The 18247-nt window shown below is 35.6% G+C and overlaps 2 protein-coding genes across 2 annotated transcripts; both read right to left on the bottom strand.

Annotated features, from left to right (window-relative positions):
• Nucleotides 1-1699: 1699 nt before the first annotated feature.
• LOC110913453 lies at nucleotides 1700-2349 on the bottom strand. Its single transcript, XM_022158283.1, has 2 exons — nucleotides 2118-2349; nucleotides 1700-2004 (listed from the first exon to the last, which is right to left on the bottom strand). Exons 1-2 carry the CDS (start codon nucleotides 2347-2349, stop codon nucleotides 1700-1702), a joined length of 537 nt encoding a protein of 178 aa, XP_022013975.1.
• A 6309-nt stretch (nucleotides 2350-8658) lies between these two features.
• Nucleotides 8659-10674, bottom strand: LOC110909488 (casparian strip membrane protein 1). The gene is made up of 3 exons (XM_022154414.2): nucleotides 10420-10674; nucleotides 9451-9574; nucleotides 8659-9032 (listed from the first exon to the last, which is right to left on the bottom strand). Exons 1-3 carry the CDS (start codon nucleotides 10617-10619, stop codon nucleotides 8817-8819), a joined length of 540 nt encoding a protein of 179 aa, XP_022010106.1. The 5' UTR covers nucleotides 10620-10674; the 3' UTR covers nucleotides 8659-8816.
• Between the last annotated feature and the right edge of the window lie 7573 nt (nucleotides 10675-18247).

Here is an 18247-nt window from a genome sequence, read left to right as displayed (position 1 = left end):
TACGGAATACATGGAATTTTGAGGGTTGTCACATTCTCCCCATGTTAAGAAAATTTCATCCTGAAATTTAGCACGTGGTTACTGAGGAAGCTAGTTATGTTCCGTTGGTTTCCTGGTTTTCCTGGGGTGTCACATACGTTTTAGACCCCCCCCCCCAGTTTTATAGAAATTATTAGGTCCGGTGATTTTCGCCCCACCGGTCAGAAATCTCAAGCTTCGCCGCCACTGAACTGTTCCACATGGTTTTAAAGTATGCCAAAATCGTAATAAATGTATGATGAAGGGGGTGCAATATTTCCTAAAATAGCATAGGTGAACTGATGGTATCTTTTGTATCATAACTTGTTTAATTGATTACTTTTCACCAAACCATTTAAGCTAATTATATGTACAACTATTTCGCTCATTTTTTTTTTTTTTTTGAAAAGGAGACTTTCATTAACACCAAACGCCAAAACCCCAAGAAGTGAAGGCAAACAAACAAACAAACAAAACAGACTTACATATTAACAAAATTACACCACTCCTCCCATCTAACTACTTTATCCTTTAATCTAGAATTAAGCCATAAAAATCCCACCGATTTGATCTCCCTAATAATCCCCTCCAATTTCGCAGGTTTGCTGTTAAATCTAGCCTCGTTCCTAGCCTTCCAAATACACCAACAACCGATTCTAATGATACCTTATATAACTTCTTTTTTCTTCCCTTTGAGACCGATATTTTCGTGCGATTCAAGAAGGTCCCTCACCGAAAACACCAAGATCAAAGGGATCTTACACCACATGCTCACAATAGACCAAATTGTCGACGCAATATTACACGAAGTAAATAAGTGTTCCACAATTTCGTCCTCTTCGCCGCAAAGTACACAGACTTGATCTCCCCTGTCTATATTCCTTTTCTTGAGCGCATCCGTTGAAGCAAGTTTGTCCAAACCGAGTCTCCATATAAAAACGTTGCATTTCCGAGGGATCCATCTACACCTGCTCGGAATATAAATCCCCTGAGATCCAAGTTTTTTAGTCAAAAGCTCCTTAACCGATCCCACGTTGAACTGATTATCCACCGATTCTGACCAAACCCATTTATCTATATCCTCTTTCAACTCGAAATTAACAAGCAGGCTGCATAAACCAATCAACTCGTCGACCTCCTGCCCAGCCTCCAACGGACGCTTCCATTGCCAACAAAATCTCAAGTTCCCACCGAAATTAGCGATCCTGTCGACTATCTTACAATCTTTCTTCATCTCCAATTGGAATAGTGCTGGGAACCTGAGACTCAATGGCCCATTACATGACCAGGATCTAATCAGAACTGAATCGATTCCCCATTACCAACTTCTCCCTTAAAAAATATCTTAGCGGTTTGTTATCAATCGAAAATTTATCCAGCATGTTGACAATATTACACCAACCCCCCCCCCCTAGATTTTCTGACCGGAAAACAATCCCATCTAATTTTCGTATTGTGAACTGTTCGATCACTTTAACCCATATTTTCTCCTTATCTGCCTTAAACCTCCAACCCTATTGGAAAGTAAAGAAATACTGATATGCTTAAGTTTACTAAGGCCCAAACCCCCTTTATCAATCGGACATGCCACCCGATCCCAAGCAGCCCAATGAATTTTATTAACCGTATTGCACCCTCCCCACAAAAAATTCCTAATTTTAGCTTCGAGATCCTTAATAACCTAAACCGGGGCTTTATAAAGAGAAAAGAAATAAGTCGGTAAGCTCTCGAGAACCGACTTAATCAGCGTAATTCTCCCTCCCATAGAAAGCATCGCCGCTTTCCACTTCGCAAGCCCTGCTTCAACTATGTCATACACGGGCTTCCAGTTGGCAACCCTATTCATGTTAGCTCCAACAGGCAGGCCAAGATATCTGAACGGAAAGACCTCTGCTTGACAACCAATAATTTCTGCCATATTTTCCAACTCCCCGTTATTGATTCCGACCCCAAATAAATTAGATTTCGAAAGATTTATCTTTAATCCTGAACATAAATGAAAAATCCTAAGAATACGAACCACATTATCTATATTAGCCTTCGACCACTCTCCCAAAATAATTACTCATCTGCATAAAACAAATGAGAGACGACCGGACCATTCAAAGGGGTTTGAATACCAACCACAGCCCCATCATTTTTTGCCCTATCAATCATATACGATAACGCCTCCATAACAATAATAAATAGAAAAGGAGAAATCGGATCACCTTGTCTAATCCCTTTTGAGCACTTGAATTCGAACGTAGGCGAACCATTAACTAAAACTGACGATCTTGCCGATTCAATAATTCCTTTAATCCAACTACACCATCTCGACGGGAAACCCATTTGTTGCATAACCGACAATAAAAAATTCCAATTCACATTGTCATAAGCCTTTTCAAAGTCGATCTTAAGGAAAAAGAATTTTTTTCTTAACCTTCTTACCCCAGTTGTATAATTCATTAATGATCAAAGGGCCATCCAAAATAAAATTTCCTTTCAAGAAAGTCGATTGCGATTCCGATATCACCGATCCAATAACCTTTTTCAATCCATTCGCAAGCACCATTGATATCAACTTACTAATAATCCCAGTAAGGTTTATAGGCCTATAATTTTTTAACTCAACCGGGTCTTTAATCTTAGGGATCAGGGTAATAATAAACGATGAACTACATCCTTTGCTAAATATCCCTTGTTTGTAAAAATGAGCAAAAAAAAATCATAAATCCTCCTCAAAAAGATGCCAGAAAACTTTAATAAACTTAAAGTTTAAGCCATCCGGACCGGGCGCTTTGTCATCCCCACATTCCTTTAAAGAATTCTTTACTTCCAATAAAGAAAATGGCACAGCAAGCCCCATTTTATCCATCTCAGACAATTGATTAATATCAAGACATTCCAAAGACGGCCTGTTTGTCACTTCTTCCAAAAACCTGGACCTAAAAAACTTCAAGACTTCCAGCTTAGAAACCGACGGTTTATAAACCCAACTCGACCCAATGTTAAGACCCGGAATGCCATTAACCGCTTTCCAGGCATTTACATGAGCATGAAAAAATTTGGAATTTTCGTCGCCATCCAAAGCCCACTTCGTTCTAGATCTTTGTTTTATATCCATCAACTTGCTTCTCTCAATTTCCAACAAGACTTTTTTATTTTCCAAATATGTCCATTCTTCCTCTTCCGTTAAGTCTCTAGACTCCATAGAACTCTCCATATCTTCCATTTCTTCTAAAGCTCTACTAACCGATTCCCCTTCTGTCTTTTTCATTTCCTCTTTCCATTCTTTAATCCCTTTCCTAATAGCCACAAACTTTTGGATCAACACATAATCCGGCGGACCCGAACAACTAAAACCCTCCAAAGATTTTTCAACCGCTTCCTTATATCCTTCTTTCTCCAACCAAGAGTTAAAAACTCTAAAAGGTTTCGCACCAAAGTTCCTCAACTGGGATATAAGCAAAATAGGACCATGATCCGAATAGCTAACCGGGAGAGCCCTGAAAGTAGCATCCGGCCAACGGTTAAAAAACTCCGAGCACACTAAGAACCTGTCAATTTTACTTAATTTTCTGCCATTTCCTCTAATACAAGTGAATCTCCTTCCTTTCAGATCATACTCAATGAGCCCCGAATTGAAAATAAAATTATTAAAATTCGACGCACATGCATTATTAAATCTGGAATTTCTCCTCTCACTAGGGTCCCTAACCGCATTGAAATCCCCACCCACATACCGGGGTGATCCTCCATAATCGATGATAACTCGTTCCAAACATCTTTTTTAGCTCTAACCAACTGCGGGGCATAGACATTAACCGCGTTCAAAGATAACCCACTGCCTTTAATTTTACCGACCACAATCAAAAAATTATTATTCTTAATAAATGACACTGCCTCGTACAATACTGAATCCCAGATACAAAGTAATCCACCTGGCATCCCCGTTGAACAAACAAACTCCATACCAAATTCCCCTTTACCCCAAAAATTGGCTATATTGACGCGAGAGAAATCCTCTTTCTTAGTCTCCTGAATTAAAAGAAAATTGATGCCATGTTCCTGTTTAAGCCCCCTGATCCAACCATCCTTAATACCCCCCCCCCCCCCCCGTACCACAAACATTGATAGATAAGAAATTCATGGAATAACGACATTAATACCTTCCTTGACGATCACCTCCTCCACTAGAGAACCATGGTTTCTCAGATTAACTCCAATACTGTTACCCAACAGAACCGTTGCCTCGATTTCCTTCAGAATATCACTTCCTCCATCTTCCTTATCGGCAGCCACCGACTCTGCCCCAACGTCGATTATTTGATAAAACGATCTGAGATCATCATCCAAACCACCTCCACCATCTGAAGGGCATCCATTTTTGTTTAAATCAAACCTTGGTCTAGCTGTAGATTCCTCTGGACACATCGCTCCTGATTCCCCAAATCCTTTTTCCTCAGTGGGCCGGCCCATAAAACCAAATCTATTAAAATCCACGTCTAATTCTACCCGAGCTCTTTTTTTGGGCCTATTATTTACCTCTGGGCTAACTCCTTTGGGCTTTGCCTTATGTTTATCTTTGGAAACATCAAAAGGTTTTTTCCTGCTCTTGTTCTTCTCTCCAACAACCGAGGAGAAAAATTAAAGCTGCCGACTTTGTCTTGGGGATCCGCAAAACCATTCGCCATCCCCCCTTCATTTAGATTCCCATCCACCTCGAGACCCCAACTTCAACTGTCTGAGCTTGAAACCTTTCATCTTCCCCGGCGGCACTTTCCGTCTTCTCGTGCACAGACTTCTGGGAACCCACCGCATCATCCTCCTCTCTATTGACCTCCGGCCAATCAACTTTCGATAAACAATCTGGAACCCAGTTGTCCCGTTCTTCTGTAATCCAGACTTTAAATTTTTTATTCTTCCACTTTAATGTAACAGTATCCGATATTCTTTCACCGTGGTCAACTAAAATCCCGACATAATTAACAGATAAATCCTTATCCGACAAAGACAACTGAGATTTATGGATCACATTACCGAATAAATCGGTCGTATCATCGAAAACCTTATTCTCCGCTAGATGAAGCGGCAAGCCATGGAACTTCAACCACACCACTCTTTCATACTACATCGATTGTCCAGCCCACATATCCAATGACGAAAACCACCTATTCCACATATTTACTTCCAATAAAAAATCCGCCGCCACAATATCATCATCAAACGAAACCAAAATACTTAGCCCCCCGAGATAGTAGATCTTAAAGTTGGAAATTCCTGCTTCCTTGATCAAGACATTCATCTTCGTAAGAGTAGAGATGTCACGGGTTCTACCTACCAAAGCTCTTCCTTGGAGATCAAAAAAAGTCGCAGTTTCACTGTGAACCTCAACCTCCTTCTCTCTTAACTCCACTCCATCACTACTGCCTCCCTGCTTCAACATATCTTTGAAGGATACCCCTTCTCTCACCCATCCATTATTGCTACCCAATCTGTTGATCAAACCTGCATCACTTTGGGTCATCTTTTCTGTATTCAACCGAACATTTCCATCCTTTTTACCTTGAGCATCCACATCCCACCACTCCACATTCTCTGCTGCAAATTTAGCAATGTTGACCCGTAGACTACAGCCCCCCAACTTCAAACCATTAAAAACCCTTTCAGTAGCTCTAGCATCTTTCATGTTTCTAAGACTCAAAAAACCGAATGTTCTTCCTTCCTTATCCTTCTTTCTAGCTATGAACATACCTGCCACTTCGCCACAACCTCTCGCGAAATCTACGACATCCCAGGGTCTGCATCCGATTGGCAGATTCGTAATATAAAACTTTGTGATGTTTTCCTTGGAAGCCTTGCTACTATTCATGCTTTTGCCCTTCTTTCTCAGGTGGTGAGGATCCAACCATGGACCTTCCTCATCCATAATCGTGGGAGAAACAAAACCCGAATAGCGAATGGAAAGACAGAGATAATCAAGATCGAGAGATAGGTTAGGTTAGATCCCCAAGCGATATGAGGGTCACGTTAAACCTTTAACGCTATCCCAATCACCTCCCCTTCGTCAAGCCACCAGCGGATTATTCTCCAAAAGGAAAACAGTTGATACGAAGCGAATCCTCCCCCAGACGGCGAATGGAAGAGATGAAAATAAATGTTAGAATGGAAGGTCAAGCTGAAGGACACAGTGACCTTGCACGCTAACCCTAGGATCACCGCTTCGTCGAGCCTCCGGCGGTCGGAGAGACAGAACTATTTCGCTAATTAACTAACTATTTTTTAACGACGAATTTCTTTTATTCTTGTCTATGTGACTTGAACCCAAAACCTCCCCAAACCCATGTGTTTAAAAAAACTTTACATCTTCCAATGAAACAACACCCTATTAGTTATAAAAATTCTTTTGTAATGAAATATAAATCTCCATTCATATTTTATATTAATTATTATTATTTCATCAAATATTAATACATAACGTTAATATTTTATTGACCTTATTTATTATCTCACTAAATAATACTACAAAAGGGTTTTGACAATTTTCAGAATTCATTTCAAATTCGAAAAATTTGAAATTCGATTCGATTATCAAGAATTCGTTTCGATTATAAAAATTCGAATTCGATTCAATTCGAGTCAAGTAAATCGAATACGAATTTATTATTTCAAATAAAGTTGTACATTTTTATTTATTATTTTATATATAATACATATATAACTTTTATTGAGCTATATTCTAAATTATTTTCAAAATTTATTCCAACTATTAAAATTACCCATTACCAAATCCACTACATGACCCATAACTAAAACCTAAGTAACAAATCTATTAATAGATTTGTAACCCTAAATTTTAACTTGTAATGTGGAGTGGTTATTCCCGACTTCTCGTTTTGAATTTTAGACTTATTGTACTTTATATGGAACGTTTTAATGTGATATCGTGTTGTGTTTTATGACTGCTTTAAAATTTATGTTTCATTTTGATAGTTTTTTACATGTTTTAAAAGAATCTGAATCAAATCGAATTTATTTGAATTCAAATTTTTAATCGAATACGAATTGGGTTTTTTATTCGAACAAGAATTCGAATCGAATTCGTTAGGTTTTAATCGAATTCTAATCGAATTCCTTGGGAAAATAAAAATTATTCGAATAATTCAATTAGAATAATTCGAAAATTCGATATTCGATTTGAAGAACATCCCTAGTTCTATGTTTAACTAGTATAGAACGGGTATTTGATAAAACTATTTAGTATGTAACACCCTTTTAGCACCATATATTAGGGGTGTTTAAAATTTGATTCGGATTTTAAAAAATCAAAATTCGACTCGATTCGAATTCCATTATTAAGATACGAATTCGAGTTGATTCGTATTCGAGTCCGGTACTCGAATACGAATTTATGATTTTCAATTCAATTCGATTCGATTCGAAATTCAAATTCAATTTATATATACTTTTTAATATATGTATACACACACACAAACATTTAACTTTTAAACTTGGACATAAAAGTATGAATTACATTCATAAGTGATAAGTTTATTAATTTTGCGGATTATTATATTTTATGTTAAATTTAATTAGTTTGTAGTACTTTTAAAAAATGAATGTAAAATAATTTATTGTTTCGGGTAAATTTGAATTAAATCGAATTTATCGAATTCGAGTTCCAAATACAAATCGAATACGAATTCAGGTAAAAAAACAAAAATTTTAAAAATTCAATTCAATTAATTCAAAAAGTGATTATTCGATTAAATGAAAACCCCTACCATATACAATATTGATGTCATATGTAGCGTGTTTGACAACATTCATCTACATACACAGACACTATTAATTCATAGGTTTGCAATCACTTTTATAAGAAATTCACAACCAGCTAGAAGTGTCCAAAATTACCTAAACGAATTGAAGTTCTGCGATTTGATCGATTCCAATACTCCATGCACTTTTATGTTCATTGCGAGATCGCCAAATGATCCAACATGTGGTCAAAAGGAGCGCTTGTGAGTTGATGTTCCTACCCAGGGGCGGTGATAAGGGTGTGCGGGGAGGACCACCGCACAGGGCCCGTGATTTCGAGGGACATGTGTTTTAAAAAAAAATGTGATATATACATGTTAATTATTTTTAAATAGCATACCCATACTAATTCCAATATAGACCATTTACAAATCAATTAATTTTTATGGTTTAGAAGTTAGCCCATTAACATTAGGTTTAGTAAGTCCAATACCCATTTGATTCTAAAAAATTAATAATAAAACATTATGGAAGGACACATTTTTCGAGCAAGAATAGGGTACATGAATTCTCAGAGACGTCATTGTTCCTAGCAATGTATATTGGGGGACAAGCACAAATTATATATTTTCTTTCCAGTACTGTTAATCGAAATCTTAGTTCTATAATTCCTAAATACCTATTACGGAGCACACCTAGCAATGTCTATGAATGTAAACACTTTTGGAAGAACACTTTAATATCATTTTTTTCAAAGTTCGTACGCTAGATCATTTGCTAAGTAATTATTTATGCTTAATAGCTATGTACTTTGTTTAATTTCTTGATTATATAACACTACAAAAGAAAACATCAAAAAACCATTGGTAATGGCTCTATTGTGGTTTAAATGCAATGCGATTTATGTGAAACGAAAATGATCAAATTAATGCAAATTTCATTACAAATATCACAATGGGTGAATATCGTAAATATACACACGATAAACCAAATGCACAAGAAAAAGAACACAACTTTGAGAACGCAAGATCCGAAACAAAGACCAAATGGTAAAGAAATTAACGTCTTGAAAGAGCCACACCCGAAAGCAATATCAAAAGAATCAGCACAACGACTCCAGCATACGAACCAATCAAAGACCCGGACACCCGTTTGCAGAAATCATTATATTGTTGACAAATTGCGAACCAATTGACCTTATTGTTGCCCTTGTGCGCCAACTGCACTATAGCCGTTGCTGCTGCTGAACCAGCCATCAGTAAACCCATAGCGGCCTAGATATACACACATTAATTAAGTTAGTAATTAACCATATCAAGTGAATTTTATTTAAGTCATAAACTTTATAGCAAAATACCATTTAAAGATTTTTTTTTTGGATTTTAGGTGGTTTTAGAGAGCTAATAAGTACTTCTAGGTATTTTTTGAAAGTACAAACATGCAACAACTCATGTGAACTTTGAAAAAGATTTTAAAGTCTGTTGAGGTGCAAGCAAACTTGGTTTGAGTTTGGTGATCAAACAATCAAACTCCATCTTGATTATTTAGAGAATCCATGTAGATCGAGTCATTAGAGTTAGTATTGGGGAAAATTACCAATCTAGGCATTGTTGACCAAGGGTTTACCTTCCAGATCTTTAAACCACCATCAAATCTAAATATTCCATTTATAGATTGGTTTTTGAGACTTACCGTGTCGAGAAAGAGCAGTAGGAACCTAGTGTTCACGGCCTTGGCTTTTGCTATGTGTAGGATGGAGAAAGCTAGCGAAAGAATGAGGTACGCGCACACTATGGAACTGGCCACCACGAAAAACCTGGTTGTTTTTTTGCCAAATATAAACATGTTAGAACAGAAAAACAATTATTTAATATAGTTTTAGCTTATAGTATTGTTAGTTTTATAAAATTATGTAATTGTGTGATTAACAAATATTGATCCTAACAAACAATGCGCTTAAAGTGCTTGTAGGTGGTTTTCATTTTGGGAACATATTGGTTGCTATAGCTAGTCCACTGCTTCAATTAGCGGACTAGGAAGGAGTCTGCTCTGTTGATGAGCGAACTCTGATTAGGATTTCTTAACATTTAAACGTGTTAGATGTTGCACTACTAGAAAACTATACTTTTTCCTACAAAAATTTCCCACAACTCAATTTTTATTACAATTTTGCTACAGTTTTTTGACAAAGAAAAACCCAAAAATTTTCCATAATTTTCCAAAAAAATTTTCCAGACAACAAGCATTTGTAGCAATTTTGTCACAAAATTTATAACCTTTTCGAAATTCCGACAAAATAAATAAAAATTTTATATTATTTGTAGCATATTTTGTCATATTTTTGTAGCTAATCCGGTTACCAACAAGTTTATTTCCCACGGATTTTTTTGTAGCAAATTTGTGGGTAACCCCAATTTTAGACAGATTTGCTACAAATTTAGTTGTCACAAACTGGACAATTTTCTAGCAGTGTTGGTTTGCAAGTCTTTGAGCTAGAGTTCGCCGCATAGTCCGCTTATTGAAGTAGCAAACTAATTATAACAAGCAAAATAATCCCCAAAACCACCTACAAACACTTATAAGATTTCTAAACCTCCGAAACATCAAAAAGAAAATCTATCTAAATACAAGTGATGTAATCAACAAGCATTTAGAACTTACGTAAAGGAAGGAAGATCGTTGAACTTGGCTCGAAAGCGAACAAACTGAGAGAAAAAGGGAAGCGTTTGATTAGTTGTAGCCATAGCGATAGCGCTGGCTAGGGTTCCAACGATGGCGACGAGCCTAAGGAAAAAGTCAAGTATGGCAATGCCTCTATTTGCAGGTGGGGCAACTCCAAGTTGTAACGCACCTTGCTTCATTTTTGGTGTTTGATGAAAATGTGATTAATTAGGCTTTAAGATGACCAAAAGATTGGATGAGTGTGATGCATGAAATAGTGAATATATGGTGTTTATTTATATATGCATGCAACTGTGTGTAAAAAAATACATGAATATGAAGCAGGGAAAGTAGGTTGATAATGCTAATTGCTCACCTGCCCTCACCTCTTTGGATTCTTCTCCAAAAGTGGAATATCCCATATTTCCCCATTAAGTAAATTGAGTAAACTGACAAAATGGTCCCTGAGGTTTGGTCAGTTTGTCACTTTAATCCAAAACTCAAACCTTTTAAATCTGGGTCCCTATGGTTTCAATTTTGTTGTCATTTTCATCTAAAAGCAAAATCTGATCAGATTTTTCAGTTAATATCTAGTTTTTTTTAATCATTTTCATCTATTTTAATGAAGGGCAAAATGGGTGATTTTTTTTTAATTTGTTATAATAAAACTTTAATAGACCATTTTGCCTTCATTAAAAGAGAGGAAAAAGACAAAAAAAAAGGTGGATATTAACTGAAAAAGGTGACCAGATTTTTATTTTGAATGAAAATGACAATAAAATTGAAACCACATCCAGATTCAAAAGATTTAAGTTTTAGACTAAAATAGCAAAAATAACAAAAGCTTAGGGACCATTTTGAAAGTTTATTCTTCCCCATTTTTAGGAGTTAGAGTTGTTAGGTTCAGACTGTGTGCGCCATTATAATCAATGGGAGATAAGAGCTATTTCTTTTCCTTTTCTTTTTGTGAGATAAAGAGTTGTTTAATGGTTAACTTTAGGACGCGGATTCCACACGGAGACACGTGTATTTGGTATATGTAATTAACAAATTATAGCTATGAATTCAGAACTTGTAATTTAAAGTTTTGGTATGACTTGTTTATATTGAATCTCCCTCATATATATTTGCCCATACAAGTTTTCAAGACGTACATCGGAATTTATTTACTTTTATTTAACTATCTAAATACAAGTAAAACAATATTACCATCGGGAGATAATTTATAATTTAGAAAAAAAAATCGTTTTTTTTAAATTGTTTAGATTATGAATTTGAATGTATTTTGAAAAGTAATAACAATTGATACAAAGTATTTTACTTTATAGAGAATAAACTAAATTTCAAACGAATTTGTATATTTTTATAGATAAACAAACCAAAACTTAAAACAAATGATACGGTTCTGATCCACAAAACCTAATGGACTTCGACCCAAAAAAAAGCAACTCACATATAGAGACTTCTATGCTACATATTGCATAATTATGTGTATATATCACGTTATTAGTTATATATTAATTATGATGTTGCTTATTTGTATACATATGTTTTTTTATCTATTCACATGTTATACAAATATACAATGTTTATATAAATGAATGAATCCTCACTTAAAATACACATGTTGCATCCACAGTTACTTCAAATGCTTCGTTAAAAAACAACTTGGTACTGAAACATGGCTCTGTACGTGTATTTGCTTTCATCATATTGCAATAGTGGAAAAGGAAAATTTTACTTGTGAGTTGTGAGACAGGATGGAGTAAATTGATGTGGTATTATAGCATATAAGGTGTTTCATAGATTTTTGTAATCCCAAGTCATTGGGGGAATGATTGAATTAAAGCAAAAGTAAGAGGACTTTTTGTTATTTTAAAATAACTAGTTATGTTATGCATATGCTTTACATCTAACGAATTTGAGGATAAGCAAAACAACCAATCCATGTTGTTGTATATATTATCCAACTATCAACTAATCCATTATTTATTAATGTTGAATGCAATTATTACCTTATATATTAAAAATCAAAATGAATGTATAGTAAAATCACTAAGTGATAATATAAAATCAAAATGAATGAATAGTAAAATCATTAAGTGATGAGCAAATGGTATCAGGTATCGGTATTGGTATCAAATTTACAAAACTATGTGTATTTTCGGTACCGGTTTGGCACCGGTATTCACCAGTTTTCACCCTCAAATGGATAGTAAAATCACTAAGTGATAATATAAAATCAAAATGAATGAATAGTAAAATCACTAAGTGATGAGCAAATGGTATCGGGTATCGGTATTGGTATCAAATTTACTAAATTATGTGTATTTTCGGTACCGGTTCGGCACCGGTATTCACCGGTTTTTACCCTCAAATATCGGTGTCGTACCAGTACCGACCGGTACCGAACCGTACCGTACCAGGTATATTCGGTACCTGTACCCGCTTTTGGGGATTTCGGTAACGGTATTTTAGGTACCGGTTGGTACCGAGCTCATCAAATCCTGTAGCAATGTAGCAATGCAAGTAATTGCACCGTTTAGATTACTTTTCATACACACAGTAAGTAAACTGTATTTCGTTTGAATGAGTTTTTATATACACAACTTATTTTGCTTTCTTTTTGTCTTTTTCTGTAATGAATAAATTGTAGCATTTAAATTTAACTTGGATATTTAGATTATTGATGAGCAAATCGTATCAAATCCTGTAATCAAACCGGTATCGTATCGGTGCCAAATTTACTATACCAAATCATTTTCGGTACCCACCTTTTGGCGTTTTCAGAATCGTTACTTTCGGTTCGACACCGGTCTAGCACCATACCTGTATTTGTTGATTTTTACCTTCAAATACCATACCGTATTGTACTGAGTATTTTCGGTGCTAGTACCTAATTTCAAGATTCTCTGGATCGATACTTTCGGTGTCGTTACCGGTACCGAGCTCATCCATATTTTAACGTGCTAGCACCGTAATAACTGAACTAAAAACAACCGAATTTCCAACGTGTAAGACGTGTGGGTCCTATTATTATATATTAGGTTATTTAAAATCGTTTTTTTAGGACGGAGTGACTATCCTTACCACGTCAATTTTATTTATGTTTTGATATTCGGTATTTGCTTGCCGTTGCTGACACACGTTTTACAGTCATTGGGTACCCGCCGCAACATGCGGGCGGAAAATCATCTAGTTGGGTTGGAGATTCGATCTATGCTACTCTCCACTTGTTAATAGCTATTTCTAATTTGCAAATTCAAACAATCCAACTTATGTATTCCATGACAATATACTTAAAAGAATACTTACGCATTCATTTTAACATGTTTGGTCATTCTATAGACCCTTTCCGATGGTTACAATATGTTAAGCGAAGTTTTAAACATGTTGTTCATGGTTGAAGCCTTTTTTAAATTCTTTGTGAACCGATTTCATTTTAGCTCTATATTAATAATACTATTGAAACATAAACTCATTTGGAATCATCATTCATTGCCACCGCCACTCACAGAGCTGACGTCGCCGCTCACATCCATCATCGATTACCATCACCTACGACGAAACCCTAGATATGACACGCAACTCCCAATTTATTTTTCTTCGTTTTTGTTTGAATATCAAATCCAACAAATCGTCATGTTTACCACTTCGAGCGCATGCTCGGCCGGTTATTTCAATACAAATCGAACTATGTATGGTCGATTTGTTCCCACTACCGCCATGAAAACATTGTTGTATACAATAGATAAACGACGAATAGTAATTTTACAAATCAAAAGTTTTGTGTGGAAATTTAAAACTTTTTTTTCCAAATTTCAATTTCACCATATATATTAATATTACGTTAGAGACCCGTGAATTTCACAGGTTAAACAAAAATAAAAATAAAATGAAAAGTAAGAGAAGATGTACATAAAATGAAATAACTATACGTGATTTAATTAACGCTTGAAAGCAAAACATCATGCAATAATCAGTATATTAAATAATATATAGGTTTTGTTTGTACACGAAGTAAATGAAAATTATGAAGGAAAAACAAAATAAAACACATTATTCAATTAAAATGAAAGAAAATATTTTCTAGGTTAAAAATAAGAAAAGATAACTGAAATTTGACAACATACCTTTAAATATTAGGGTTTTCAATTCAGAAAGGGATGATGCCGTAACTTGTGCCTATGTACTTTCTGTTTTTATATAACTTGACAAGTATGAATGAAATAAAATGATAAATTATTAAAAAAAAAGAGAGAAAGAAAAGAGAAAAAAAAAATATAACTGAAATTTGTCAGCATACCTCTAGATATTTCCTTGTGGTAAAAGTGTGCATCTAAGAAACCACAACATTAAAAAATGATATATACCATATTTTTTTTTTTTTTGAACGGCAATATATACCATATGCCATACCAACATAAAACATTATTTAAAAGTTATTAGACATCGATTTTTTTTTACAAAATCATCATCCATATTTTATCCCCCAAACACACATGAACATATCAAAAAATTTGCATCAGTACCCATTACAAGTGACTTTCTAATTTCAAAAAACTACCTAAACCCATCACCGGCTCAAAATACTGTAGGCCCAAAGCGGATAATAAAATTGAGGTTCTTTTCATAAAAATAAAATGAAAATTTTGTTTTAGATCCTATTATTCATATATCTTCTCTCTGTATACATAATTATAAATAATATCGATAATCTTAAATCTAAGATCACCTACATATAATATGTTTTTTTTGCGAAAATTACGAAAGTAGCCAAAGACCAGGGTTGACTTACGAAAATAGCCACCTCATGCGTCCTTGGAGTGGCGCATCACGGATTCAAATGCGCGGGATGCGTCTGGAAACAATGGGATGCATCTTTGGAGCGAAACCCAATAGAAAATGGACACGTGGCGGCAGACTCCTCTAAGGGGTCAAGCAGACTCCTCTAAGGGGTCAGGCAGACTCCTCCAATGAGTCAGGCAGACTCCTCCGAGTGTGAGATCCAAGGCGTCAGGCCTAACCCCTTGGAAAAGTCTGCCTGACCCCTTGGAGGAGTCTACTGCCACGTGTTCATTTTCTATTGAGTTTCGCTCCAAAGACGCATCCCATTGTTTCCAGACGTATCCCGCGCATTTGAATCCGTAATGCGCCACTCCAAGGATGCATGAGGTCTGCCGCCACGTGTTCATTTTCTATTGGGTTTCGCTCCAAAGATGCATCCCATTGTTTCCAGACGCATCCCGCGCATTTGAATACGTGATGCGCCATTCCAAGGACGCAAGAGGTGGCTATTTTCGTAATTCAACCCTGGTCTTGGCTATTTTCGTAATTTTCTCTTTTTTTTTTTGTTGAATTTGAAGCCCTATGAAAGTGATGGCCCAAGGCGCTTGCTTTATTTCACTCTCCCTTCAGTCGGTCCTAATCCCAAACACACGTAAACATATAAAAAAAATTGTATCAGTAACCATTACATGTCACTTTATAATTTCAAAGAACTACCTAAACCCATCACCATCCATATTCTAACTTCAAAAGTGTTTTTAAACTAACTTCATAAACAATTGGACCTATGAAGATTAATTTTTTGGTTCTACATTAGTCAGAACCAACACAGATATATATTTGATAAACTTAAAGAAAATGGTATATTCGTCTACGCCGATATCATTGGCATGAATAAAACTAGTCCGTCAAGTTAAAGCATACCTTTTGTGAGAATCAAAACTTTCAGACCTTACTCCCATACTGGTATACCATAAAATTTAGTGGTTAATTAAAAGTAAATAAATTCGGTCACTTGAAATGCTGTATGGACAAATATATTTGAGGGAGACTGAGTATAAACAAATCATTTCCGAATCAGAAAACCAAAACTTTAAATTACAAGTTCATAATCCGCGTCATAAAGCTAACCATTACAACTCTTAGACCACCCGTAGTCGATCTTTTTTTGAGCGTTTTTGTACAAATAAACGCCCCAAACGCTCGAAGTTCGGCCCCCATGGGCGTTTGTTTGGAGATTTTGGGCTGCAGCCTTTTTTGTTCAACGCCCAACTTCCAATTCTTTGGCCAATCACATGCATTCTTGTTTTCTTGCCCAATCACATGCATTCTTCCTTTTAACATAATGCCCACATCCCCACCACACCCATTTTAGAAAAACGCCCCATAAAGCCCCTTGCTGACTGGATCGCCAAATGGCGCAAAGCGCCCAAGGGTGGGGTTTCTTCCCCTACGCATGGTCTTACCTCAAAAAAAAGGGTTAACTGCTATTTTCGTCCCTATGGTTTGTCCAATTATGCATTTCAAGCAAAATTTTAAATCTGTACCATTTTCGTCTCTGACATACTTGAAACATGTCAGTTCCATCCAAAAAAACTAAAGTTAAATTGAATAATTAAACAAACCACAGGGATGAAAATGACAGTTAACTCATGTTTTTTTGGACGAAAATGACATGTTTCAAGAATGTCAGAGACGGTCATGATAAAAATTTGAAATTTGGTATGAACTGTAACGCTCCGCATTTTCGAACCTTTCTTATTTTAGCAAGTCGTGTTGTACCTTCCATATTTAGACACTTGTAACCTACTTTCGTTTCGTTTGTAATTCGAGACTATTGATCATAATGAAAACGAAGCTATTTTATTCATGTTTGTGTTAGACTTATGTGCAATGTTCACGTTTGAACGATATATTATCATAGACTCTCGATTCGTTATTACGCTTAATGCTCGTTAAACAAGTTGAAACTCGTAAAATAGTGAAACTCGAAAGTTTCGTGAAATGAATAATCATTTAAAGATTTTTATTCGTTATAAATAAGGTCATTTAAACTAATTAAATTAACTAATTTTGTTATTTAAAAGTTTATTTTTATTCATAAACTGGTTAACCTCGTTAGATATTAAAGTTAGTAAACTAACTTAGTTAGTTTAAACTAAAACGTTAGTTTTCTTTTAATATAACTTGGTTATTTAATAATTCAGGGGTGGGTTATGCAATTTTTGAAAGTATAGAACTTGCAGGGACTGGTTGTGTAATATTTGAAAGTTTAATAAAAAAAAAATAATAAAAAAGAACACTGACCACGGGACTTGAACCCGGGTCAGTCGTTCCACAGACCCACGCATTAACCAGCTGAGCTGAGACTCCTCATTGAGGAATATCAGCCCAGTAAAATATATATCAACTCGTTAAAACGGCCTGATCCGCAACCAGCGCGACCAGACTCGTTTTGGGCGGGTTTTTTGTGAGTTTTTGAGTTTTAAATCATGTTTTAACATTAATTACTCAACCACAACCTAACCTAAACCTTTCCCTATAAATACCACACTAATCCAAGTCCTAAACAATTTACAAACTCATCCAAATCACTCTTAAAACATCAAAAACGCAGCTGATTATCACAAATTCGAGCAGATTGTTACCTCTATACTAAAGTGAGCATAACTCACTCATTTCTTAACATTTTCACTTGATTCTTTTTCCCACTTGTTTGGAACAACCTTAGGAACATTTCCAGAGGTGTTCCATGGAAAACCAAGCTCTGGAATGTCCCCAAAAAGGCTCCAAAGTGGACTGTTCGTTTTTGTTTTCATCTAACCTTGTTATTTCTTATCAAACTTGAGTCTAACTCATCTCAAACCTATGTCCTAATGCTGACAACACTTTAGTGGTTGGTTAGGCTTAAAAATAAGGTTGAGACACTTAAAAATCAGAGGATTAAACCTCACAAACTTGGTGTTTTGTTTAGGGTTTTAACCCACAAGTCATGTCAAACTTAGACTTTGATGCATGAGTGATTATGGAACAACTTGGG

The sequence above is a fragment of the Helianthus annuus genome, chromosome 15 (genome assembly GCF_002127325.2).
Source record: "Helianthus annuus cultivar XRQ/B chromosome 15, HanXRQr2.0-SUNRISE, whole genome shotgun sequence".
Lineage (NCBI taxonomy): Eukaryota > Viridiplantae > Streptophyta > Magnoliopsida > Asterales > Asteraceae > Helianthus > Helianthus annuus.
The sequence above is the reverse complement of the archived record's forward strand: the minus strand, read 5'-3'. Positions and strand labels throughout refer to the sequence as shown.